A 24,925-nucleotide genomic window follows, 5' to 3' on the forward strand; every position below is an offset into this window, starting at 1 on the left:
CTCTCTCATCATAGTGCTGGACATATCTGTCAGCACAGAGGGGCGATATTCTCCGGTGGGTGGAGGTTGCATGTCCTCCTGAGCTCCCAGAAGCAGGCTCTGGGGCTTCATAAGGAGACCGGCCCTTGAACTTGGTCAATTTAAGGTCCACGAAGCATATGTCAAGAACTGAATATATATTGACCGTGCATTATAGGATGGATGGGTAAGAAGGCTCGAAATCATAAGTACGACACAGATATTATTGAACAGTGCATATAGGCCATTGGCTGGGCAATATAGAGCTATAAACAGCTAACTTGCAGCAGAGACAGAACAGCAATGGGTGGGATAAATGAAAGCAGAGAGCATACCAAGGCTAGTCGATTCAAGTATGCGCGTCGTCCCATCGCATGTAGTTCACGTTTTCGCAGTCATTGTGTCCCAAAGCTGAGTAATTCAGGACAATGTGATGAAAACAACCCAGATGGATGAAAGAAGGACTGTCCTTGTAGATGGCTGATATCAAGCGGCTGCGGCTACGGCGTCTACTCCGTACCCGGTGCACAGACCAGGCAGCCTGGCCGCTGTTTGACGATCTGTCAAACAGAACAAACAGGCCAAACTCTGCCTCAAAAAAAGTGATCGAAAAGTTTCCGAGCGACGAGTCTGGAGACGAATTGATCTTTTGGTTATACTTATTTAGCGGTACCTGGGAGACGTGAAATGGCGCGATAGACTGCTCAGCATCCTCATTTCTCAGAACTTTCAGCCATGTCCAAAGCCGTCGTCAAGACGACCTTCGAGGCGTCTCGTACGCTTCGTCCCATCTATACCGGAGGAAGCACCGCACTCGATGCCAGTGGCCGCATACTGGTCGCCTGCGTCAACGAAGATGCGCTCGTCATTGATCTGGAAACCGGCGACCAGCTCGCTACGCTTGAAGGAGTAGGTCTTCGTCTACTTGGTTTCCAACGCCGCTAACTCGAGTTAGGATGGAGAGGTCATTACCAGCTTAGCCAGTTCGTCCATTACACTTCTACACCTGCCGCAATCAGTGCACTAACCAACTCAGTCACCCCATCGGCCTCGCACGTTATCCTCTGCTCCCGATCTATGTCCATGCGCATATACTCTCTTTCCCCTCGCGATGACACCACTTCTGCTACCCTCGAGACAAAGCTCGTTAGAAGCTTGAAACCCCACACGGCGCCCGTTGTAACGACCGCAACAGACCCAACCAGTACCCTACTTGCGACCGGAGCTGCGGATGGCTCAATCAAAGTCTGGGATATCCGAGGCGGTTTCATCACACACAGTTTCCACGGCCACGGCGGCGTTATCACGGCCTTATGCTTCTTTCAACCACCGGTCGCAGAGAACGATGGGAAATCATCTTCGAAGAAGAAGTCCAAACTCAAGGCTGCAGGCGATGAAGATGATGAAATGATGGACCTAGATCCCGCTTCAAGCATTGGCGCCTTCCGGCTCGCTTCCGGTAGTGAAGAGGGTAAAGTGCGCTTGTGGGACTTGAATAAGAAGAAGTCCATCGCATCGCTTGACTCCCACGTCTCGGTTGTGCGCAGCCTTTCATACTCGTTAACGGAGAACGCCCTACTGTCCGCCGGCCGAGATAAGACCGTCATTGTGTGGGATATGCGAACATTCAAGAATCGGAGAATCATCCCTGTTCTAGAGACTGCCGAGGCAGCTTCATTTGTTGCTGAAGGCGGACTATGTCTGGTTGGCGGAGAGAATGGACGTTTGCGTGTTTGGGATTGTAACAGAGGAGGAGAGGTTACAGGAGAACAGGAAGCTGCGCCCGAATTCGAGGCTGTGATCGCGATTCACTATTCTCCGGGGATGCCTTTCGCCATGACGGTACATGCAGACCAAACCATGAGGCTGCATTCTCTGGAGCCTCTATCAGACCTCAAGCCTGGGTCCAAGATCGACCCGCTGCCGGTTGTGAGGCGCATCTCAGGAAATGATGATGATATTATCGATCTCGCCTACGTCGGTCCTGACCGTTCTATGCTTGCTTTGGCAACCAACACTGAGAGCATTCGTATTGTCTCTGTTGGGGCATCCGAGCATAGGCCAACAACAGAGAAGCAGGAGTACTTCGGTGCTGATGTCGCTCACCTGGATGGCCATGACGACATTATCATCTGCATTGATGTAGACTGGTCCGGCCATTGGCTTGCTACAGGTGCAAAGGATAACACGGCACGTTTATGGCGCCTCGACCCGGAGGGATCGTCTTATACATGCTTCGCGCTTCTTACAGGCCACGCAGAGTCTCTAGGGGCCATCAGTTTCCCACGGGACTCGCCTCCTCCTGATACACCAGCATACAGGGATCCAATAAACCACCCACCTCCTTTTGTCATTACAGGTTCCCAGGATCGTACAGTTAAGCGGTGGAACACCGGGAAGCTAGGTGCTACAAATGTCGACAGTCTTCACACACCAAAAGCGCTTTTCACTCGCAAGGCTCACGACAAGGACATCAATGCTCTGGACGTAAGCCCATCATCGGCACTTTTTGCTTCGGCCTCACAAGACCGGACCGTGAAAATATGGTCTGCCGACGATGGGTCCGTCGTTGGTGTCTTACGTGGGCACAAGAGAGGTGTTTGGTCAGCACGTTTCTCTCCTAAGGACACGCCAATTCTCAGTGCAGATGCCAAAAGCAGCACTAACAGGGGCATGATCGTGACGGGCTCAGGTGATAAAACAGTGAAGCTCTGGAGCTTGTCCGACTACAGCTGTCTCCTTACGTTTGAAGGCCACACAAACAGTGTACTCAAGGTGCTTTGGCTTCCACCCCCTGATATGTCCAGTAAAAACGACGATGAAGACGATGAAGATACAGCAGCAGCAAATCCCAACTCCGTTCAGCTTCGGCCCCTTGTCGCCTCCGCTGCCGCAGATGGACTGGTGAAGGTCTGGTCCCCTTACACAGGTGAACTCGAAACCACTCTCGACAACCACACTGATCGAGTCTGGGCATTGGCCAGCCCTACACCATCCGGAGCTCGTGACAATGCCAAGTCCTCTACTTCCAAATCCACCTCCCCCTATGCCATTGCGTCGGGCTCCGCAGACTCAACAGTCACTTTCTGGACCGACACAACATCCGCAACATACACCGCCGCCGTCAATGCAAACTCGGCCCGCGTCGAACAAGACCAGCAACTACAAAACTACATCGTAGCAGGCGCCTACCGCGAAGCCATCACCCTCGCCCTCCAGCTCAACCACCCTGGACGTCTCCTTTCCCTCTTCAACGCCGCCATTGATGCCGCTGACGATCCTCATAATAACGACATCCCGAGCGAAGTTCGCGCAAACAGTTTTACTGGCAACCCGTCTATTGACGAGGTCCTTCAAACCCTTGACCCCGCAAACCTTCACGCCCTCCTCCTTCGTCTCCGGGACTGGAACACCAATGCGCGCCACTCTAAGGTCGCGCAGCGGATTCTCTTCGCTCTCTTCCGGTCATATCCCGCCTCAACCTTTGTTGAGCTTGCTTCTTCCAGCATGGCTAAGCGGGGCGGTGACGGACGAGCCGCAGCTGCCATGAAAGATATCCTCCAAGCCTTGGCTTCATACACCGAGCGACACTACCGTCGTGTTGAGGAGCTCGAGGATGAGAGTTATCTCGTCGAATGGGTCCTCGGAGAGATGGATGGAGGTGTCGGTCTGAGTGCACTGGGAGCCCCGACACAGGGCATCAACGGTTTTGACGACGTGCCTGAGCAAGAGAAAGATGTGGCTATGCTTGGTGCTTAATATGACGATCGAAGGGTTTGGAAATGAGCAATATTATACATATGAGGCCATGTACGACTAGACATCATTTCTTGTTCTTGTTGTTTGTTTTGCTGGATTGACACGGTATATACCTATGGGTGTTTGTCTGAGGAGTACATATTCATTGCATTTACATCGAGGTCTCTGAAAAGTTTTGTTTTCGCGGGTTTGGTTGAGCAGCTATACGTGAAACATTCATTGTTCTCCCACTTCATTCCAAGAAGGGGTTTTTTTTTTTCTTCTATCTGATCATGTCATGATTTATAAGTGTAGTTCAACAGGCACGGTTGCCTATATCAAAAACATGGTGACCCATATATCGTCTATCTCCTCCGCCGATGAGAGTCGCGATCACTATCCCGGTCCCTGTCCCGATCTCTGTGTCTGCTGGAGTCTTTCGACGATGAGTGTCGTGAGCTGTATCGGACATCGTCATAATATTTCTGGCTCCTTCGATCTCGATCTCGATCTCGATCCCTGTCCCTATCGCGGTCTGAACGACGCTCGTGGTCCCGGTCCCGGTCTCGTTCACGATAGTACCGATCATCTCGTCCCTCGCCATCCTCATCCTCGTACCTCCGCCGTCTAGAATGCCGGTCACTCGTAGAGCGACTCCGATCCCTTCGTGATGACCCATTCCGCCGACTGTCGTAACGATCATCATCACCGTATTCTATACGCCGAGTGTCCCTATCACGGTCACAATCCCGCTGCCGATCCTTATCACGCCCGTTGCGTCCGAGATTTCGATCCCTCCTCTCCTTCCAGTCGTCACTGTCCTCCCGTTTCTTGGCCTCCTTCGCCATGACCGAAAGTTCTTCCTCCGTAATTGTCTCGCCGGTTTTCTTGTTCCGCATAAGCACGGGCATGTATACGCCTTCTGTATTACTCTCGCCGTTCTTTGCTGGCTCTCCGGCTTTCCTAGCCCCCTTGCGCATGGCAGCTTTGCCCCAGGCCCCGAACTCAGCCTCTGACTTTCCATTAGAAACATCCTTGGCGCCGATTCCTAGGAAACCAGGACGACGAGCAGGCACATGTGGTGCAGACGCCCGGCTGGGGTGCCCGCTGCCGTAGTTCCCCCTCCCAACAGCCTCGCCCTCCTTCCAGCCCATGCCACGCAGTAGGGCAGCGCCGAACTCCTCCACGGGGATAGCATTGTACTGATCCAGCGTCGCTGACTCGGGCCTCGCCGCAACATCCGCCCGGAAGGATCTCGTTTCGTTGTTGTGCCCGTCGTAGTATTCCTCCTCTTCATCTTCTTCCTCCGCCGCACGCTTCGACTCAATAACAAGATCCGTCCTCCGCTCCACCTCCCCTTTACTTTCCCCCACAAGCGCCCGCAACGCAATCTCGTCCTCCGTAAGCGGCTTCTTTTCCTTAACAGGCTGAGCAGGCACGGGCGCCGCGTCTTCTATCTTCTGATCCGCATCACCCTCCTCACCCTGCGGCGGCGGCTGCTTCGCAAAGCTCAACCCATATTCCATACTCGGCCCAACAGCATCGCCATCCCCAGAAACCACCCCCCTCCTCTGTGCCTCCTGCAACGCCTGCACCTCCTTGGGCAGTAAATTTTTCTTGCCCTTCGGTCTCCGCACAACACCGGGCCGGTCGCGCCAGTTATTCCCGCTCGCGACAGGAATCGTCAGCGGCTTCGTCTCCTCCGTATCGGAAGCACCGATCGTCTTGCCCGTAAGCGTGTCGAAGCCCGTAACGGATTCGAAGGCCGGTTCGTTGTCGCCACCGTCCGAATCGGAGTCGGAGTCGCCGTGGTGCTGGAGGTTTCGGTGTGGGCGGCGCGTGAGCGTTGTGCTGGGCGCTGACTTTTTGGGCGCAACTTTTGCAGAGCCTAGCGAGAGGTAGACGGGCTTTATGGAGGTTCCGTTGGTCTTGCCGCCGGACGGCGGCAAGTTCGAGGACATGGTCGGCCAGTATAGGATTGCTGTCGGACTATGCGTGAGAAGAGTTCGTGGTAGCCACGAGGCGAGCTGGCTGTACACTTTATGTATCGGGGACTCTGATGCGCGCGGTGTTGATAGCTAGGTGAGTGATATTGCGGCTCAAGAGAATTGCGTATGGCAGAGCTTTGAACATTGGCTCTACCTTGACAGGACACATACAGCGCTTGATAAAGTCAAAAAGCGCGCGGCTGGTCAACCAATGGGGTGATAGCTCAGCTGGGAGAGCGCTAGACTGAAGTCTGAACTTCATTTCCAAGCCAAGTTAATCCTTAGGCATCTAGAGGTCCCTGGTTCGATCCCGGGTCATCCCATTACTTTTTGGTTGCTGTTCATTTTTTTATGTAGACTAGAATGTTTGTAGTAGCTTACAGATTGGTAAACAATAGTCCCGGGTCTGTTGTTTTTGCTGGTGCAGGCTAACAATACTGACAGTGGCAACTTTGCACAATATAGCTGGCTGGCTGTGCATACTAATCATCTTTTTAGATATGGACTACAAATTAGTTATTACCTACTGTGATATGCGGTTATGGACATGCTCTACAGCATAGATGTTCAGCCATGTAAGTTTCATCACATGCAGGCCAGAGGTGAAGGTGATAGAGGTTGAAAAGAGGTATCTTGGAGGAGTAGGCTCTGTCTTGCAGAGCGAGTCCACTGGCTGCCGCATTTCATTTGGGAAAGGCGCTGAATGGACGAATCAGTCCTGCTGATGGTGGCACATTACTGACAACCTGGAATCAATCATCAAGGAAGTGCCCACCCAGTCTGGTAGGGCAAGGGCAAATCATGGGAGTGGGCTTGTGCTCCATAACTGCGCGAACACGTACCAATACAACAAGCAAGTACAAGCGTGGACAACAATGCATTGAAGGAAACTGCTACAGACTCTGACATCTAATTAGTTTTCTTCTGTTTTCGGAAGCTGTTAAGAATTGAAAATATGGCTAAAAAAAAAAAAGAATCGACCGATACGGGACTCGAACCCGCAATCTTGGCTTGACTAGCATGCTAGTAGTATTTTAATCTCATAGCTGTCACATTGTTAGGAATTTGATGGTAAGGTTGTCTGATTAGGATTACTCACGAGAGCCACGCCTTACCATTAGGCCAACCGGCCGCTGGTTACATCACTCGTTTCTTATCAGCACTTATAAGTAATATTCAATTTGAGCACATCATTTCACCTACCTGGTCGCGTCCACAGCCCTAATTGTCTACGGAGCAAAACAAATGTGAGTTGGTCGAGGGTATTTTCATATAAGTTTACACAAAGACAAAATGAAATACAAGCTTCTTATACTATATGCCAACTCTTACCTATAGTAGACCGTGTATCTAGACAATCAATCCTCTGTTTGTCGCGGAGGCGAATAGTCATGCTCATCATAACGGGCGCTAATGGTCCCCTAGGCAGAAGCTCAGGTTCCGTAGTATGACCGGAAACTAAACCAGGCTTCTCGTAATATCATTTGAGGATTTTCGTACTCTTTATTTTGTAAAAAGGAAGAACGCTTGGACATTTACATGTGGCTATTATTATCCTTGCATTCGAAATAGCTGGACTTGGCGCCTTATCTAGTTGCAGTATAAATGCGACAAGCTCGAGTTTCGGAAAGGATTCATAAACGAGGACGAATGCACAATAAGGCCAGAGGTCTTTTCTCAGAAATAATAACATGGCGCAAATAATCCTTCCTTTCCTAGAATTTAATCTATTCCAAGCGCCCATCCTAATACAACGCTAAATTTCGTGCCTGCCCTATCGGTACAAGTGGTACAATAAGAAAAAAATAAGATCCCCCAGTAGGTTCCGATAATCGATCATGCATCGCAATATCCGGGGTTAGACTGGCGCAGAAGGAGGTTGCGAAGACCAAGAGGGTTTTGAGAGTGTGTGTGCGGTGGAGGTAATGTGGAAATGTAGGTGAAGGAGTAAATGGTAGAGTTGTAGGAGATATAAGCCAAGATCATCGGCGGAGGGGTAGTTGGGGTTAGGGTTGGGTTGTTGCGCGGTCGTGGTATTGCAGGTCGTGAGAGGGTGTCAAAGAAAATCGGTGAAATAAAGGTTGGTAAGGATAATATGTACAATCGAAAAGACGGGAAAGTTTGGAGGGTAGTATCCGTAGGTACGCATTTACGCACCCATAGACTGAGTTTGAGGATGATTAGGGCTCTTGCTCGCGCCTGAAATAGGACCAGTCTGAATGCTGCCACTGCGTTGAGTTTGCGGTGTTGCGCTTCGGCTCTGCTGCGGCACAGCCACGCCCATCGCAGGGGAACTTCCGGAACCCACCCTGTTTTGCTGAGCAGGTTGGGAGACTCGCATCATGGGAGAGAATCCCTGGGCTTGTGAAACCTGCATGTTCGGAGCGCCATTCATGCCTGTTTGAGGCGGTTGAAAATTACCATCATGAGGAATCTGATAATTAGGCTGAACGCCGAGATTACCCGCCGCCGCGTTCATGGCAACCTGGGACATTCGCTGTTGCTGCGAGTAGCGGTGGAGTTGTTCCGTGGCTAATTGCCTGACTTGGTCCATCGGCATGTTCGGGTTGCCCTTTTGGATCTGATTTTGGATTGCGCTGATGGTGGTCGGCACGGCACCGCCTGAAAGGGGATTCGGTTGGCCCATGCGCGGGGAAGGTGTAGAAACGCCTTGAGGCGTAGTGTTATGGAAGGGTGGACTTTGCATTCCGCCTCCCGCCTGGAGTGCTGCCATCATGGCTGGGTTGTTCGGTGTACCGTTCACAGTAGGCATGTTCAAGTTGGGAGAGTTGGATCCTTGGGGCACAAATTGGGGCTGGGCGTGGAACTGTTGCTGGGCTTGCTGAGACTGTTGGGGCAGTTGTTGCTGCTGGTTTTGCTGCTGCGGTGCTTGTTGCTGCTGGAGTGAATGCTGGGGAGGTTGCTGTCTGGATTGTAACAGCCGCTGTTGCTCTTGGAGGCGATTGGCCTCTCGAATCACCCGAGCATTATCCGGTGACGCTTGCATTGGCATGTTGGGACGGGCACCATTGTTCTGCTGCATCCCAGCCTGGGGCATCATTTTCATAGCCATGGGGTTGGGGGGCATCTGATTATTCACCACCCCACCAGTTCCCTGCATTCCCTGAACGTGAGGTCTAGCTTGATTGACGCCAACGCCCTGTGGTACTCCGTTCGGCATATTAGCCAATGGATTCGGCATTCCGTTCGGTAGACCATTCGGAGTACTGGTGGCAACAGAAGGGGCGCTAGGATTATGAGGCATTGGGTTGAGACCTCGTCCAGGAGCATTCATCATTTGCTGCTGGTTCGGCATTTGACCAGCTCGGGCCGCTAGGCTCGCCTTTAAACCAGATTAGACAGGTGACATCTATAATTGCAAGAATTAAACTCACCCTCTGTTGAGCAATCATTTGTTGACGGTATTGCTCCTGTCTCTCTTGAAGTTTCAGTTCACGTTCATGCTTCAAGCGGCTGAATTCCGCGGGCGATGAAATGGGGGGCTTCGGTTGGTTGGCCTCGTTGACCTTTCTCAGCGAAGCGAGCTGCGAAGCTAGAGAGAAACAAAGTCAGCTTGTCCCGGGATGCTTGATAACTCGTACTTACCGTGTTGCTGCTTTTGCAGTATAGTCTCCCGCTTCTTTGCGAGCTTCCTCATAGCATCGAGGAGCGCTAAGTGCTTGGAAGACCTCCGACGATCAACCCGAATAGGCTGTGTACCTCGCCTGCGAATCAAAGGCATGGGCGGTTGATTACCGCTGGCATTACCCTGCTGCTGCTGCTGTTGCTGTTGCTGTTGAGCTGCAGCCTGTTGTGCCATAACATTACGCTGGGCAGTGTCGATCCTTTGATGATAGGCCCTGAAATACGGTGTTTTAGACATGTCCGAAGGTAAGCCTTCTATTCCTGCCCAGCGCTCGAAGCATTCCCAAGGCGTTCGCCTCTCCGCGCCAGATGTAAACTGGGACGGTGGAGTCAGACAGCTGGATATCAGCGACCAGTTATACGAGTACTCCTCGACAAGACTGCGAAGTTCCTCGTCTTCGGCGTAAGTCCACTGAGAGGACTGTCTTGATTCCAGAAAGCCAAGAGAGGGCATGGGATACTCGGTGGGCGGTCTAAAAGGTTGAGCTGGATGAATGCGATCACGTATATGCCTATTCTCCGGCTGAAACAGGGCAACGTTTGTTTGTTCGGGGGTTAGATCCAATACAAGGTGCTCAGAGCCGGAGTCGTATTGCGAATAGTCATAGCGGCTGCGTTTTCTGGCAGGTTCATCCTTGTGGAACATAATCTTCCCGCGAGCATACTTAGAAACTGGGAGAAGCTCGGTCTTCCATGGCATATCTGGAGGCTCTTTGAAAGTTGGAAGATGTGTATCCGGAGCAATCTGAACAGGTGTGTAGATAGGCAATTCATCGAGAAGTTTCTGTGCGGCCGGGGTCATGTCCAGGGAGAACGTAAACTCGTCAGAACCCAAGGAGAAAATGGCTGCTGGAGCAACAGTGTCATGTATATCGGGTCGTGGTTCGTCAACGAAACCTTCACTGACGGAATCTTCTTCGTTCGAAGGCACCAGATCTGGCGTAGGGAGAGAAAGTTCCATGGCGTCGTGGCCCAGATCCGCTGGAGGGGAAACCATTGCAGTGGTGTGTGGTTCGTCCTTCTTTTGGGATTCTTTTGGTGGTATCTTGGCTTGGACGCGCAACATTGATCGCGATTCGGGGTCACTGTAAATATACTCCGCACACCAATCCGCACAACTCTTTGCTGCAGCAAGTTTCCACTTGCGCTCTTCCCGATAATCTGTCCGCATCCACTTCATATGATCCAGAAGAACATCCCAATGTGACCCCTGCCGAGGTGGTTCAGCAGAGCGTTTCAGTTGGCGCAGAGGCCATTTATTGGCATGCTGAAGATCATATATGCGACGTAGTATACGACAATCCACCTGTTCCTGGTAGTCTATAAGATAGTTATTCGTCGATAGGGTTTTATGGGCCGAGGAGAGCAGGGCAGACAGAGTAGTGCTCCGAGGTGGGGCGTATGCCTTATTCTGGAATAGAGTAAAAAGATAGTCTTGCTCTTCATTTAGCCTGACCAGATCGCCAGATTGTTGGCGGACAAGATCCATAGCGGCACCCTTATCCTGTTGCTGCTGTTTAGGAAAGACAACAGTCGAATGTTTGCTTCTCTCCTTCTCGCGCGCTTTTCTATCTTTCAGGCGTAGCTTTGCAGAGTCCGCATAGTTACCAGCACCAGCTCGTGACAGATCATTAGGTTTCTCAGCCGCGTGTAACTTTTCAACTGGGGAGACTGGGGTTTTCGGCGCTTCGCCCAGAATTTCTGACACAGACTTGTGCCGAATTGCTCCAGAGGATACCCTAGTTGTCATTCTCTCGAGTGGCGGTGCTGGTTGGACAGGTGGACTTGCTTTCTTGGTCGGTTGGGGAGCCGGCGCTGTCTCCCTGGCAGAAACCTCTGCTTGAGTTACATCCTGGACCGGGGTTGGCTGTGCCTGAGCTTCGGGCTCTGCTATAGCATCACTAGTCGAGTCTGTTTTCTTGGTATCCGGTAGACTCCCTTCCGGTACAGATTCTGGAGCATCTTCTGTGGCCTTTGTCGCGGTGAAAGTCGACGGCAAATCCTCTGAGATAACCTGATTTGCCAAGGGGCCGGCGCCAGCGCCGTCTTTGACTTGACTCACCAGAAGAGCATTTTGCTGGAGGGACTGTGCCTCCTCGAAGCGAAGCTGCTCATCTGGGGTGGTCGGAACAAAACTCGATTGTCCTTGAACAGTCGCTGTTGGTTTAGGAGTAGGAGGTTTCTCGGCCGGCTCCGCCGCTTCTTCAGTTGCGCTTGTGGCCGGAGATCCAGCAGTTGGGGCGGGGGTGTTGTTTGAATATGGCCCGGCGGATGAGACTGGGGATAAGGGTTGTTCGACGACGTGGACAGGGCGACCTGGAAGCGGAGATTCATGCAAATCATGATGGGTTTTTGGCGTGGTGATGGCTGACTCGCCCGGTGAAACGGCTTTGATGGTGTCTTTTTCATCTGCACGTGGTAGACCGTCGATAGAGTCCTGGGAGCTGCGAGGAGTTTCCGGTAGGGAGACGCCTTTTTGGCCTTGTTGCAGGTTTGCCTTCGCGGCAAGTCCATCAAGCTTTTGCGACCCTTCAGATGCTCCGAGGGCGAGTAGAGGTGAAGGTTTGCTGTCGTGCGGTTGTGTGCCAGGGCGAGACAACTGCTTTTCCGTCAATTGCGGCGCTGCGGCTTTCTGTGCTTCAAGCTCAGGAGCTCCTTGCGAAGCAGCTTCGGGCGCGGAAGCCTCCCCTCGCGAGAGAGGGCTAGCCGAAACAACATTGGAAGTCGCTGGGATTGGCGCTGGTAGAGATGATGGGGCTGGCTTGGTCTCGCGCGCCGCCGGCTCGGGATAAATGGGTAGGGGCGGGAGCGTAGCTTCGTTGAACCAACGACCTCTGGGAAGCAGTGAGCAAGGCGCGATCGTGAGGTATGGTGACAATAGTTAAACATATGGATAGAGGCATCAAGATAGTTGAGATGTAACATCTTAGAATAACTTACTTTGTGATATCGTTGGCATCGAGAAAGCTCTGTTCCTTTTCCTGATACGCGGAGTCGGCGAAAGTGTCGGTCGCGCCCGCGTAGCCTACGGTCGCGAAGTAGAGCTCGCTCAATTTGCGCTTCCGCGACAGCAAACAGCGTCTAAAAATTCAGTGAGCGATGAAATCAAATCGCGAAACAGTCTAGAAGAGAATTGATCGTTGGAGAATAATTATACTCACGCGATCTCATCTTGCTTAGACCGAAGAAGCTCTTCTCGGAGCATCGAGTCTAATTCAAGAACACAACATCCGATTAACGCTCTGAAAATAAGGGGAATAGGTTGAGCGAAGTCATCCAGATGGAAAAAATCGCTCCGAAAAGATGATAAGGTTGTGGTTGTAGTGTTTTGCGATGCAAGATACTCAACACGGAGATGGCACTGTGAAGGGATTTTTGGGAGGGTTCGTGGTGATGAGGAGGGTGTCGAGTTGTGGTTGGTTGACTGGAAAGCTTTTTGGAAGGGTACCGGGAGCAGCGAAGCAGGTATGGGGGAGCCCTTAGGATGAGGTATGCTGGTCTACTGGTTTATTTTACAGCTACGCTTGTCTTGGGCTAAGAGAATAGTTCCTCTGATTCCAGTTCGTACCCCCAGAGGTGCGATACGCTAAGTGCACAAGCAATCTAACCTGATGTCCCTGGTAGATTATCAAGTTTTGAGGTGGTTGACGCTATAGTGATCCGGAGAGTGCCCTGCACGCCAAGCCGCCAAGCCGGGCACCCCAGTATTTCACACCGCCCTCGAGGAATGTCTGGCAGAAAAAAAAAAAGTTGGCCGCTTTCTGAAGCTCAACAGTTAAACAAACCACAGCTCATTCTTCACTTTTCGGCATTCAATACAGCTTCAGTGATGGCCAAGCGCAAGAGAGGCGATGTGGCTAAGGAGTCTCAGCCGCCACAACCGGCAAAATTGGCCAAATCAACCAAAAAGAAGGAATATTCGTCTTCTGAACCTACCGACAGTGCCACTATCACTTTACAAATAGTTACAGGTTCATATGAGCGAGTCCTGCATGGATTCACGGCATCTATTCCATCAACATGCTACTCAGATGAAGGCAAAGATTCGCCCGATGGCTCGTCACGGGTTCAATTTGTGGATACGTTCTTATTCGAAGCCCATGCGTCTGCAATCAAGTGCTTGGCCCTGTCCCCGTTGCCCAAGGCAGATTCTACGGAGCCTCCGAAAGTCATTTTGGCTAGCGGTGGTAGTGATGAGCGCGTCAACCTCTATACACTGTCTGCGGCGCCCCCAACAGTCAACGAGCACTATCCAACAGTTCCCACCCTCGCCGGTAACAAAATTCTAGAAAATCCTAAGAACAAGGAGCTTGGAGCCCTGCTTCATCACTCTGCGCCTATTACCTCTCTTGTATTTCCATCACGGTCAAAATTGCTAGCATCTGCTGAGGATAACACCATTTCCGTTAGCAAGACTCGTGATTTGACCGTGGTCTCTACAATTAAAGCCCCTCATCCCAAGGTCCAGGGCAGACCTAGTGGTGATACTGCGCCTCCCGGAGGCTCTCCATCTGGTGTTAATGACTTTGCCGTCCACCCGAGTATGAAGCTCATGTTGAGTGTGGGGAAAGGGGAGAAGTGCATGCGACTGTGGAACCTGGTCACGGGAAAGAAAGCCGGAGTTTTGAACTTTGACAGGGAGATTTTGCAAAGCGTCAAGGAGGGCAGATGGAGCACTGGAGAAGGAAGAAAAATTGTCTGGAACACGGCTGGAGAAGAGTTCGCCGTGGCGTTTGAATGGGGCGCTGTGCTCTTTGGAATTGTAAGCTCCCTATCGCTGTCGGCAGTTGATCCCTCTAACGTGTAATCGCAGGATTCAACGCCGATTTGCAGAGTCTTTCCGGGGCCTCGGAGCAAGGTGCATGAAATCAAGTACATGTCGGTGGGCGAAGAGGAGTTATTTGCAGTCTCAACGGAAGATGGTCGAGTCATTTTCTACTCAACGAAGAACCTGCGGAAGGCAGACGAAGGCGACGATTCGTCTATTCCGCACGCCGAGCCAATCGCCCAGCTTGGAGGCAAATCTCAAGGGTTTCCGGGAAGGGTAAAAGGCCTTGAGATACTAAGCCTGAAGGGCCAGGCGGGAGTCAAGGGCGAGGACTTTGCGGTGGTCACGGCGAATAGTGAGGGCGTTGTGCGTGTGTGGCGGTTGCTTGGATCCCAGCTACGCAGTGCTGGTTCGAAGAAGTCTGGTGACGCGAAGGACGTTCAAGTGGGCAAGCTCTTGAACTCTTATGAGACAGGAAACCGAGTCACCTGTCTGAAAGCGTTCGTCATGATGCCTGCTGGGGAACCCACGCCTGAGGATTTCGAGTCTATCGACGAGGAAAGTGATGATGTGTCGAGTAGTGAGGAAAGTGATGAGGAATAGGCGCCTGCCAGTACTCGAATGGCACTGCTCTGTTGTATATACCCAGGAACTTTTTACATGTAAATTATGAATGAAAACGAGACAAATACTATCCATAGATCGCATCACCTCTTGTTCATGGAATTCCGGCTTTCTGAACTATTACGTCGCGTATATTAATTAGTAGTTACGCTGGTCCAAGCTAGCATCCAGCTTTTTGAAATCTTAAGTGGAGGTAAAAATATAGTTCGGCATAGTTACTCCGTAGAATGAGTCACACTGGAATCAATTTATGTAGGCCATACCAACGAACATCGCGGATAACAGACTCTAGACACAATGCAAAGTTACAGACAGTTTGCCTACATAAGATAACAACCGAGTTTTAAGCTAATAAGAGTAAACCCGACGGAAAAGAACAAGAGAATCGAGCTGGCACGCTGTCTAGAAAGCATCTGCCGCTGCCGACCGCCTGCTCGCTCTCCACTGCACAAAACCCCCACTAAACTCGGTGCAGGCCTAAAGATCGTATCGCCTCCGTCGATTTGCAAAACCAGCAAATTTCATCCAACAAGCACTCGACGTCAACGCTCCCACCCTCTCTTATACCCCCCCTTTCTCCCCCCCGCGGACCCCGTCGTTGAGTGCAATCATGGCTACCAACGGCGATTTTTCAGACGACGAGTCCCAGCCCGGTTCCCCCATGCTCAACGCCAACGGCCAGGATGACATTGAGGACCAAGAGCCTCTCGAGCAGGAGGAGAAGCCCCTGAAGTCGGCGATTAAGAAGGACTCCATACCCTCTCAGCCGAAACGACCAGAGCTCCCGGAGCAACCCAACCCAGAGACGCTCGATCTGTCCACACTAACTCCTCTGTCGCCCGAAATTATCGCCCGCCAGGCTACGATTAACATCGGCACCATTGGTCACGTCGCTCACGGAAAGTCGACGGTGGTGAAGGCTATCTCCGAGGTCCAGACTGTCCGATTCAAGAACGAGTTGGAGCGAAACATTACCATTAAGCTGGGTTATGCCAACGCCAAAATCTACAAGTGCGACAACCCCGCCTGCCCTCGGCCGACATGCTACAAGAGTTATAAGAGTGAGAAGGAGGTTGATCCGCCATGTGAGAGAGATGGGTGCTCCGGCCACTACCGTCTCTTAAGACACGTCTCGTACGTATTACCTAGTGCCTCGGTCGAGTAGCGACTGCTTTGCTAATCTAGGTTCAATACAGCTTCGTCGATTGCCCTGGTCACGATATTCTCATGAGTACTATGCTTTCAGGTGCCGCCGTCATGGACGCCGCTCTATTGCTTATTGCCGGAAACGAAACTTGCCCTCAGCCTCAGACGTCGGAGCACTTGGCTGCTATTGAAATCATGAAGCTTAGCCACATCATTATTCTCCAGAACAAGGTTGACTTGATGAGGGAGGACGGAGCCCTGCAGCATTACCAGTCAATCTTGAAGTTCATCCGTGGTACTGTTGCCGACGGCTCTCCCATTATCCCCATTTCCGCGCAGCTCAAGTACAACATCGACGCCGTCAACGAGTACCTCGTTTCGCACATTCCCGTCCCCGTTCGCGATTTCACAGCCTCCCCTCACATGATTGTCATTCGATCTTTTGACGTGAACAAGCCCGGTGCGGAGATCGACGAGCTGAAGGGTGGTGTTGCTGGTGGTTCTATCCTCACCGGTGTGCTGAAGCTGAACGACGAGATCGAAATCCGACCCGGTCTCGTTACCAAGGACGAGAATGGCAAGATTCAATGCCGCCCTATCTTCTCGCGGGTCGTCTCGCTCTTCGCCGAGCACAACGACCTCAAGTTTGCCGTCCCCGGTGGATTGATCGGTGTCGGTACTCGTGTCGACCCTACCCTTTGCCGTGCTGATCGCCTGGTCGGTTTCGTGCTTGGACATCGCGGACGGCTGCCCGCCATCTATACCGAACTGGAGGTCAATTACTTCCTGCTGCGCCGTCTTCTGGGTGTCAAGACTGCCGACGGTAAGCAGGCCAAGGTCGCCAAGCTGGCGAAGAACGAGGTTCTCATGGTCAACATTGGTTCTACGGCCACTGGTGCGAAGGTTGTTGGTGTCAAGGCCGATGCTGCTAAGCTCAGCTTGACCAGCCCTGCTTGTACCGAAGTCGGCGAGAAGATCGCCATTAGCCGAAGAATCGAGAAGCACTGGCGTCTGATCGGTTGGGCCAACATCGTTGCGTAAGTCGAAACCCCTTGTCTTTCATTCTCAAGCATTACCTTCTCTCGACACAGTTTTACGTGTCTAACAAAAAGCAGTGGTAATACCCTTGAGCCCATCGTGAACTAAATAGGGGAGACATGATTCCAAGCGCAGTCCAGGCCTCGGGATGTGATCGAGGAGGGGGGAAAAGCTCTTTAGCCAAGGAATTTCGGCGGACGACTTTGACAAAGGGGAGGTGCTGTGGTGATAAATGAGTATATCAGACGTCATTTCTGCATAGAGAACGCTTGAAGGTCTACTTGTCGCCGCTTCTATTCCCTGAGACCTCAAAGACAAGAGCGCGTGGGAGTTCCCATGCAAGTCAGCCCGTTGAAGGATCGCAAATCACGGGCGCCGTATCTCCGACGGGTGGATTGGCTGATCAGAGGACAAGAAGACGGATGAAGTAGTGACGGCCACTTCTATTGATGAGTGTCATGACGCTGTATTGTTTTGGGAGTGGGAAAAAACTTGTTTATATTTTGCCTATCGCAATCTTGATTTTCGACTTCTATGGACACTTAGACGAGCTGTTCAAGGGGATTACGAAATGGAACGAACTTCAATAAGATCATTACTGTTGGGTCTGTTATGATAATAGTAACATTGAAACGCAACGTAGACCTCCAGACCTGCGAATGGAACAATAGCACGGGGAAGATGATCTGCAGCGGAGGGTGACTAATAAGGCTGTATCATTGATGACTTGCTGCTACTTCAAGCTGTCCTTTGTCCGCCTTCAGAACTCAACACCACAGCACCTCGCCTTACCTCTGCCGTTGTGCTGGCAACACACCATGTGGATTCTCGATGTGAGTATACAGGTTCTGACAGCTTTCATCGAATTCCCTTCCCAGGGCTCTGGAGCTGATAGCCGTGGCTTGCAGCAACTGGCGCGTCTACTCGATCGCCCCCTCTTCCCATGGAAGAACGTACTTGTCGGCTTCTCTCTAGGGCAATTCATCCTTGAAGGATTTCTGTCACTCCGTCAGTACAAGGTTCTTCAGCGAACCAAGGCTCCGAAGGTACTCGAAGGCGAAGTCTCTCAGAAAGTTTACGATCAGAGTCAGGCAAGTACCCAGATCGAACTCCCATCGAAGAGCTACGCCTTGTCTAACATAGGTTGTCAAAACCTCCAGGCATATGGTCGCGCAAAGGCCAAGTTCGGTTTCGTCTCCGGTTTATATGGTCAAATTCAGAACCTCGCGTTCATCTATGGCGATGTGCTCCCCAAGCTGTGGGGGCTCAGCGGCCTTCTGCTGGCGCAATACCTTCCTGCTCGGTTCCAGAGTGAAATATCTCAGACACTCCTGTTTCTCTTTGGATTCAACCTCATAAGTACTGTTCTCTCGCTCCCGATATCCTACTACAACACGTTCGTGCTTGAGGAGAAGTTCGGCTTCAACAAGCAAACGGTCAAGCTCTGGGTCTCCGACTTGCTTAAGGGACAAATGTTGGGTATCGTCCTGGGTACCCCCATCATCAGTGCCGTGTTGAAGATCGTCCAGAAGACCGGAACTTCGTGCTTCTACTACCTGTGGATATTTACCGTCTTCGTTCAGGTCTTCGCTATCACCATTTACCCCATTGTCATTCTGCCCCTGTTCAACAAATTGTCTCCTCTGGAGCCCGGTGCCATTAAGACTGGGGTTGAGAATTTGGCGAAAAAGCTCAACTTCCCACTCCAGGAATTGCATGTCATTGACGGTAGCAAGCGCAGTGCGCACAGCAATGCCTACTTTTACGGCCTCCCCTGGAAGAAGCACATCGTCATCTATGATACCTTGATTGAGAAGAGTGAGCCCGAGGAAGTGGTCGCGGTTCTGAGCCACGAACTTGGCCACTGGAGCCTTAGCCACACCACCAGGCTGTTCGGCATTGCTCAAGTATGTATTGCGACAGCTACCCCCACTAACAGTTTGGGACACAATAGCTAACTTGGCGCCACAGTTCCACATGTTCTACATCTTCGCTCTCTTCTCGGCCTTCGTGAACAACAGATCGCTCTATCAGTCGTTTGGCTTTCACACAGAGCAGCCTATCATGATCGGGTTCCTTCTCTTCTCTGATGCCCTGGCGCCCATGGATGCTGTCGTCAAGCTTTTGATGAACATCCTCAGTCGCAAGTTTGAATTCGAAGCGGGTACGTACTCATTCAGAAGAAACGATATGATGATAAATACCGTGCTAATAATTCATAGACGCATTTGCTGCCAACCTTGGATACTCCGAGGAGCTTTCCCAGTCTCTCCTCAAGCTTCAAATCCAGAACCTGAGCACCATGGATGCGGACTGGATGTACGCTAGCTACCATTACTCCCACCCAATCCTCTCCGAGAGGCTCAAGGCTCTTGGCTGGAAGGGCGGAAAGGTCACAAACCACAAGGAGGAAGACAGTGATAAGCCTGTCAAGGCTGCCGACCGCGAACTTTAAGTAGTTCCTTGGGTTCATATTGACCCCTTTGCTGCAATAGCCTTCATATATTTCGATGGTGATGTCGAAGAAAGCTCATTTTGAATACCCAACCTTCCTGATCAGCACAAAAATGGAACGAGTAAAAGGTTATAGTCAGCTCAATGAAAAAGTGTAATCAAACTGTAAAGAAAACCCCAAGTCTATCCCTAGAAATGCGCCGGTATGCTTTTAAACCCAACAATATATGCAATAGACATCCCAAACAATCAACAGCCTACTCATCCGAGTCCTTCAACTTGGCCTTCTTCTCGGCCTTCCGCCTCTCCTTCTTCAACCGCTTGCGCTCTTCTTTGTCCAGATTCCCCGTTGTGGCAGCAGCCTCCCCCTCAATCGGATCGACATTATCAACCTCCATAGCCTCAGGCTCATCCCGAACATTAGCATCGTGAACCTGAAGCCCCTCTTGCTCCTGCTCAAACTGTGCCTTATCCTCCCATGTCCCATCTGCATTCTCATTCGCGTTCTGCGCCTGCGCCAGCTGTGCACCTTCTTTCATCTCCGCGATCGCCAGATCTCGCCCTAGGACCTCGCCCGCAAGTCCAGCCTGCACGCGCTTCAGGTTGTGGAGGATAATGTTCGGCGCGGCGGCAGTCGTACGTGAGACCGGACCGTGCTCGCTGATTCCGGCGTTCGGCTGGAGTGCTGGGTCGGTGGTTGCGCGGTCTAAGTAGGCGGCAAGGAAATCATGGGCGATGCTTTGCGAGATGGGTTTTGAGGAGAGGACGGTTGTGGGAGGGATCGGGGTCGGGTCTTGAGTGGCCATTTTGTCTGGCGTTTCGTAGACTATTTATTGCGCCGTCCTGTATAATGATTCTGTACGTGCGGCGGTTGTATTGAGCGGATCTTCGAGTATGGGGAAATTTGGCCGGCGTGACTGGACACCGGTAGCTCGAGCTAAGGATCAGTATAGTGAGTATTATCGATTGAGTAATAGAAGAGAAAAATGAGCAGAGTGGTAGTGTTTGGTGATGTAGGGCTCTGCGGACTTGGAGAAAAAAAAGTTCGTGGTCGGAGGTGGCACGTGCACGCCGGCGCTGGCTGGAGGTTGATCACCGAATTTTGACGCTTCATCCGTACAGTCAACCCTGCTCCGAAGTACCCCGTACACGTCGCTTCAATCTAGCCTCCAAACATCGCTCGGGAACCTATTCCGACTATACTACTACGAGATTCGTATCCCGACCGCTAGCCAACAATGCTCTGCCTCCAGTGCAGGGCCGTCCCCTCTGCCTTCAGGGCAGCTACGTCCTCAGTAACTAAGTACGTTGGCGTACCAAGAGCTTCAAGCACCATATCAAGCACCAGACTAATAAGCCGTTTTTCAAAGGCAAATAACACCCACCCTCTCGCGCGCCTCACAATACCAATTCCGACCATTCTCCCTCGCAACCACCGCAACCACACGACCAACCCTCTCCCTACTCCCATCACACCAGTCCCAGGTGCAGACACAGTCACCTCTCGCTACCACGTCCGCAATCACACAGCAAGCCCGCGCTTTCTCGGCTAGTGCGTCACTTGGCGGAAAACGCGCCACGTATAACCCCTCGCGCCGGGTGCAGAAGCGTCGCCATGGATTCCTGGCTAGATTGCGGTCGAAGTCGGGCCAGAAGATCATTGCTCGGCGGAGGGCTAAGGGGAGGAAGAGCCTGAGTTGGTGAATGATTTGTTTCTTTCTGGCTTGGCTGGTTCGGGTTGATAGGTTCCGTGTTCTGGAGCATGAAATTGTCAATTTGTATATCTATGAGAAGTGGTTATGGTCTTTGACTGACTCCTCGACTTTGTTGCTGGAATAGGGATGATAACTGCCTCTACTTCTGGATAGAGATGAGGGCGTCTCCTGTTGCCTTTTTGTATTATATGTCAATATGAAAATCAAGTATGCATGAATTGAGACTTACTATTGGCTAATGTAACCTCGTTTAACCCCATCGCTTATGCCGCTGGGAGGCGACTCTATTATATACCTTCAGGCTACCAATATCTATCAAGTAAGCACAATCCTAGTTGCCGCAGACAAGCCATCTTGTGTTTACTGCACCTCCTATAGAGATGGCTTTGCTCAATAATATAGACCGCCGTAACCCATAGAGTGGCCTGTTCCGGCCTACTTCTAACCTCACTGGAAGTCAAAAAGGCTACTCGTCATCGTCATCATCAGAGTCCTCTTCCGACCCGGACTCGTCTTCCTCATCATCGTCATCGTCGTCTTCATCTTCATCATCGTCACCATCGCTGTCGTTCCCATTCTTAAGTCCATAATCATCCTCGAAATCCTTGAGAGGTTGTACCTTCGGGGAGAACCCGGACTCCTTGAGACCCTTCTCTATCGTCTGCAGTATAGAGTTAGTAAATTTATATTCAAGTTTACAAGAAACAACTAGGGTATACCTCTTGCAGCACAGTAGTGCAAGTAATTACGATATTTGCTGTGTCCGGAGAGAAAAGAGGAAGAATTGTCTCCCGCAGAGCCTGTTTGACATCATCAACGTTGATGCCACGGACTTCCCTAAGAATTTTTTCCTTATAATTACTTGGCAAGGAGCGCACAACTTGCCGAGTGAAGCTTCCTTGGGCCGCGTTGGCGAGGGTCACTTGCTCATTGGCAAAAGTGACCACAATGCTGCTGATTGCGCCCTCGAACATCAAGGGGTCAAAGGGGGTCTCTCCGGACAGATGAGCCTGCACAATTTCCTTGCTTGACTCAAATGCCTTGTGAGCATTTGGCGAGCGGTAAACGTCGAAGTTAACGAACCCCGTGTCAATATTGTATGCGAAGGTTGTACCATACGCCAGTCCCTTGCCGCGGACAGCAACCCAGAGAGGGCCTTCGACGGCGTTCATGTACGCAATTGCCACCAGGAGCGCAGGAAGCTTGGGGTCAACATAAGAGTCGAGACCCCGTGCTGTAGCGTAGGCGAAGGATGAATCGATCGTTGGCATAGGAACCACGTACGCCTCTCCGCCTAGATTCTTGCCCGCTGGACTGAGCAGTGCCCTTCTGGATGTGATCGGCTTAAGGGGTTTGCTGTCGCCTAGACGCTCAACAAAAGGCTTCCAGGTTGAGACAGGGTTAGCCAGTTTCTCAAGATCGGCGATAACCAGGATTCGGATATTTTCGAACTGGAAAAGAGCCTTTCTGATCTCTTCCATACGTGCAACAACAGCGTCCGGCTCCTCCACCAGCTGTCGTTTAATCCTCTTGAGGAATCGTGCTTTGACCAAAGTGTTGCGCGAGCGAACACTGGACTCAGGTGCATAGTGAACCATGACATGCACGGCTGCAAGCATGTCATCACCACTCCGCTTAGAGTCGGGGACATCGGAAAGGAGCCTACTCGTTATGGTTCGGAGTCGTTTGACGTCGAAAATCGAGTTCCATGAGAGTTCTCGTAGCCAAGCAATCGCTGTGCTGTACTGCTCAAGCTCAACTTGGAACGAAATGCGTAGCATTTCCGAGTTGCCGAGACCTCGGCCGCCCTCAATGCTATACCCAACGGTGTCCCTTTCCAACTCAACGACAACTTGCTCAAAGTCGACCGTCTTGCCATCACGCTCAACTGGAAGGTTAAAAAAGGCTTCCATGTACACAGACAAAAGTGGACGCAGCTGCACCGGGATCGACTCCGCTGAGATGAGAAGAGACATTTGAACAAAGCTGCTAGGAATATGTTCGAAGTGAATGAACACCGGCAGATCTGGCCCATCAGCATCTATAATTTGTTGAGCTTTGTTGTTCTGACGTCCCAGATGCAGAGCAGCTCCAGACCTGGCGGTCATTGTATCCACAAAGTGGATGGACTCGATTCCTGGTATCTTGAAGCGCTCAAGCATCTCCCTCGGAATTTCCTTGTCGTTCTCGGCTTTCGCCTTCTCAAGCTTTTCAGCCAGCTTTTTCAAACCATCCTCTCCCAGCTTCTCCTTTTGCGCAGCGACTCGTGCTTCTTCATCCTTCTTTAGAGTTTCGGACATTTTCGAAGATGGAGTTCCCAGAATCGTAACATGAGGGGCGTCCGAAATCCACTTTTTGATGAATCCACGCCAGTCATCCTGCGTCCACTTCTCTAGAGTCTCATATTCCTTCAGAGAAGCAACATCATGCAAGGTCGAGCCGTCTTTCTTCCCGAAGAGAAAGTCTGAGATAACATACTCTGCGAACGAAGATGCTGAGCTTTCTGTAGAGAACTTCCAAGTCCGTCTTTGACGATCAATGCATTCTTGCAAGTATTTCATGTCCAGATCCTTGCTCATCGCTTCCTTTAGGACTTCGAAGAACCGCTTCTCAACTTGAGCCAACTTCTTCGTCTCCACACTGGTCAAAGTGAAGCGGATTTCAAGACTGGGGCGGTCGTCTGTAGCGTAGTACACAGCACTCGCAAGTTGCTCTTTTTCGACAAGAATGTTATCCAAAAGAGACGCAGAAGACCCGGCCAGATAAAGTAGGGTAACATTGACGGCACCGGCTAATGAGCTGTTAGATACTTGCATGGAACATTAGTAGAACCTTAAATAACTTACTTTGCACAGGGTCAGTGCTGTCTGGACCTAAAAACCGAATCTCTAGCTCTCCGTAAGACTCGTCCTCCTCCGGGAACTCTACAGTTTTGACCACGGACTGCGATAGAGGAGGGGCTTGCTTAGAGTCAACCCAGGGTCGCCTGAAAGGCGAATCTGGACTGGGAATGACATCAAGGATGGTGTCTTCGAACCGATCTAGCGTTTCCAGCATGTCGGCATGATCGACCTCACCAGTGATGATTAGACACAAATTCTTGGGCTGGTACATCTCACGGTGGAAAGCCCTAATTCTCTCTGCTGAGAGGACACGGAGCTGCTCCATCATTCCTCCGGTCTCGTAGCGGAACCCCACGCCTTCAGGGTAAGTCAACCGGCGTGCCTCCAAGTCAATCAGCTCGGCAGCATTGTTTTGCACTCCTTGCATTTCTGAATACACGACTCCGGCATCATTTCCCGTGCCATCTATGTGGTGAACCTCGGTGTAGCAGCCTTCATCCGTAAGCGTTGGAGCAATCACATGCTCCAAATAGACAGGGAGCATGCGCGAGAAAGCTTCCCACCCCGCCGTGTCTAATGTGTACGCCGTATGATCCGTGGCCGTCCATGCGTTGGTGTTTGAGTAGAACCGCGTCGCAAGTTTGTCGAGAAATCCCTTGTACCTGTAGTTCCGCGACCCCATAAAGACCAGGTGCTCCAAGGTGTGAGGTGCCCCGGAGTCATCATGAATCTCTGTTGCGAGGACAAAATATCCGTTCACCTTTGGCCCTTTCTGATCGATGACAACCACCGTCATGCCGGTTCTCTGCGATTCATATTGGACGAACTCGCTCGGCGAGTAGTCCGGCTTGAACCTTTGGAGTAGCCTAAAGTGACCCGTCTGAGGAGTAGGCATCTTAACAAGTGATATAAAAGGGCTTGAGATATTGGTAACGGTTTTAGGTGCCG

The 24,925-nt window shown here is 51.4% G+C and overlaps 9 protein-coding genes and 1 non-coding gene across 10 annotated transcripts; 6 read left to right on the forward strand and 4 right to left on the reverse strand.

Moving 5' to 3' along the window:
• Window positions 1–676: 676 nt before the first annotated feature.
• Window positions 677–3,949, forward strand: BDW74DRAFT_133796 (U3 snoRNA-associated protein UTP13). Its single transcript, XM_073722347.1, has 3 exons — window positions 677–927; window positions 974–1,001; window positions 1,055–3,949. Exons 1-3 carry the CDS (start codon window positions 754–756, stop codon window positions 3,775–3,777), a joined length of 2,925 nt encoding a protein of 974 aa, XP_073585241.1. The 5' UTR covers window positions 677–753; the 3' UTR covers window positions 3,778–3,949.
• Window positions 3,950–5,830, reverse strand: spp2 (spliceosome ATPase-activating subunit SPP2). The gene has a single exon (XM_073722348.1). The coding sequence runs from the start codon at window positions 5,715–5,717 to the stop codon at window positions 4,122–4,124; it is 1,596 nt and encodes a 531-aa protein (XP_073585242.1). The 5' UTR covers window positions 5,718–5,830; the 3' UTR covers window positions 3,950–4,121.
• A 127-nt stretch (window positions 5,831–5,957) lies between these two features.
• Window positions 5,958–6,067, forward strand: BDW74DRAFT_t96. Its single transcript has one exon. It is a non-coding gene; the product is annotated as a tRNA-Phe (tRNA).
• Window positions 6,068–7,893: 1,826 nt separating this feature from the next.
• On the reverse strand, window positions 7,894–12,594 carry eaf1 (MYB and HSA domain protein; the record flags this gene model as incomplete). The annotated part of the gene is made up of 5 exons (XM_073728742.1): window positions 7,894–9,087; window positions 9,140–9,297; window positions 9,351–12,223; window positions 12,330–12,470; window positions 12,551–12,594. 5 exons carry the CDS (start codon window positions 12,592–12,594, stop codon window positions 7,894–7,896), a joined length of 4,410 nt encoding a protein of 1,469 aa, XP_073585243.1.
• Window positions 12,595–13,170: 576 nt separating this feature from the next.
• BDW74DRAFT_150579 (putative 60S ribosome biogenesis protein Mak11) lies at window positions 13,171–14,867 on the forward strand. The gene is made up of 2 exons (XM_073724033.1): window positions 13,171–14,151; window positions 14,203–14,867. Exons 1-2 carry the CDS (start codon window positions 13,219–13,221, stop codon window positions 14,758–14,760), a joined length of 1,491 nt encoding a protein of 496 aa, XP_073585244.1. The 5' UTR covers window positions 13,171–13,218; the 3' UTR covers window positions 14,761–14,867.
• A 402-nt stretch (window positions 14,868–15,269) lies between these two features.
• Window positions 15,270–17,570, forward strand: BDW74DRAFT_150580 (translation initiation factor eIF2 subunit gamma). The gene is made up of 3 exons (XM_073724034.1): window positions 15,270–15,915; window positions 15,978–16,964; window positions 17,043–17,570. Exons 1-3 carry the CDS (start codon window positions 15,392–15,394, stop codon window positions 17,071–17,073), a joined length of 1,542 nt encoding a protein of 513 aa, XP_073585245.1. The 5' UTR covers window positions 15,270–15,391; the 3' UTR covers window positions 17,074–17,570.
• A 213-nt stretch (window positions 17,571–17,783) lies between these two features.
• BDW74DRAFT_176839 (zinc metalloprotease) lies at window positions 17,784–19,420 on the forward strand (the record flags this gene model as incomplete). The annotated part of the gene is made up of 3 exons (XM_073728743.1): window positions 17,784–18,872; window positions 18,937–19,129; window positions 19,188–19,420. The coding sequence occupies 3 exons, from the start codon at window positions 17,784–17,786 to the stop codon at window positions 19,418–19,420; spliced, it is 1,515 nt and encodes a 504-aa protein (XP_073585246.1).
• A 256-nt stretch (window positions 19,421–19,676) lies between these two features.
• On the reverse strand, window positions 19,677–20,225 carry BDW74DRAFT_176840 (uncharacterized protein; the record flags this gene model as incomplete). The annotated part of the gene is made up of 1 exon (XM_073728744.1): window positions 19,677–20,225. The coding sequence occupies one exon, from the start codon at window positions 20,223–20,225 to the stop codon at window positions 19,677–19,679; it is 549 nt and encodes a 182-aa protein (XP_073585247.1).
• A 432-nt stretch (window positions 20,226–20,657) lies between these two features.
• BDW74DRAFT_176841 (mitochondrial 54S ribosomal protein bL34m) lies at window positions 20,658–21,123 on the forward strand (the record flags this gene model as incomplete). The annotated part of the gene is made up of 2 exons (XM_073728745.1): window positions 20,658–20,722; window positions 20,790–21,123. The coding sequence occupies 2 exons, from the start codon at window positions 20,658–20,660 to the stop codon at window positions 21,121–21,123; spliced, it is 399 nt and encodes a 132-aa protein (XP_073585248.1).
• A 477-nt stretch (window positions 21,124–21,600) lies between these two features.
• BDW74DRAFT_176842 (putative zinc metalloprotease) lies at window positions 21,601–24,872 on the reverse strand (the record flags this gene model as incomplete). Its single annotated transcript, XM_073728746.1, has 3 exons — window positions 21,601–21,795; window positions 21,854–23,925; window positions 23,981–24,872. The coding sequence occupies 3 exons, from the start codon at window positions 24,870–24,872 to the stop codon at window positions 21,601–21,603; spliced, it is 3,159 nt and encodes a 1,052-aa protein (XP_073585249.1).
• Window positions 24,873–24,925: the final 53 nt, after the last annotated feature.

Source organism: Aspergillus multicolor, assembly GCF_047715735.1.
Source record: "Aspergillus multicolor strain CBS 133.54 unplaced genomic scaffold BDW74scaffold_8, whole genome shotgun sequence".
Taxonomy (NCBI): Eukaryota; Fungi; Ascomycota; class Eurotiomycetes; order Eurotiales; family Aspergillaceae; genus Aspergillus; species Aspergillus multicolor.

Coding starts and splice junctions, on each gene's coding strand:
- BDW74DRAFT_133796 (XM_073722347.1), top strand. CDS start 754: ATGTCCAAAGCCGTCGTCAAGACGACCTTCGAGGCGTCTCGTACGCTT. Junction 928..973: donor AGCTCGCTACGCTTGAAGGA/GTAGGTCTTCGT, acceptor AACTCGAGTTAG/GATGGAGAGGTCATTACCAG. Junction 1,002..1,054: donor GGTCATTACCAGCTTAGCCA/GTTCGTCCATTA, acceptor TAACCAACTCAG/TCACCCCATCGGCCTCGCAC.
- spp2 (XM_073722348.1), bottom strand. CDS start 5,717: ATGTCCTCGAACTTGCCGCCGTCCGGCGGCAAGACCAACGGAACCTCC.
- BDW74DRAFT_150579 (XM_073724033.1), top strand. CDS start 13,219: ATGGCCAAGCGCAAGAGAGGCGATGTGGCTAAGGAGTCTCAGCCGCCA. Junction 14,152..14,202: donor GCGCTGTGCTCTTTGGAATT/GTAAGCTCCCTA, acceptor GTGTAATCGCAG/GATTCAACGCCGATTTGCAG.
- BDW74DRAFT_150580 (XM_073724034.1), top strand. CDS start 15,392: ATGGCTACCAACGGCGATTTTTCAGACGACGAGTCCCAGCCCGGTTCC. Junction 15,916..15,977: donor CGTCTCTTAAGACACGTCTC/GTACGTATTACC, acceptor GGTTCAATACAG/CTTCGTCGATTGCCCTGGTC. Junction 16,965..17,042: donor GGTTGGGCCAACATCGTTGC/GTAAGTCGAAAC, acceptor AACAAAAAGCAG/TGGTAATACCCTTGAGCCCA.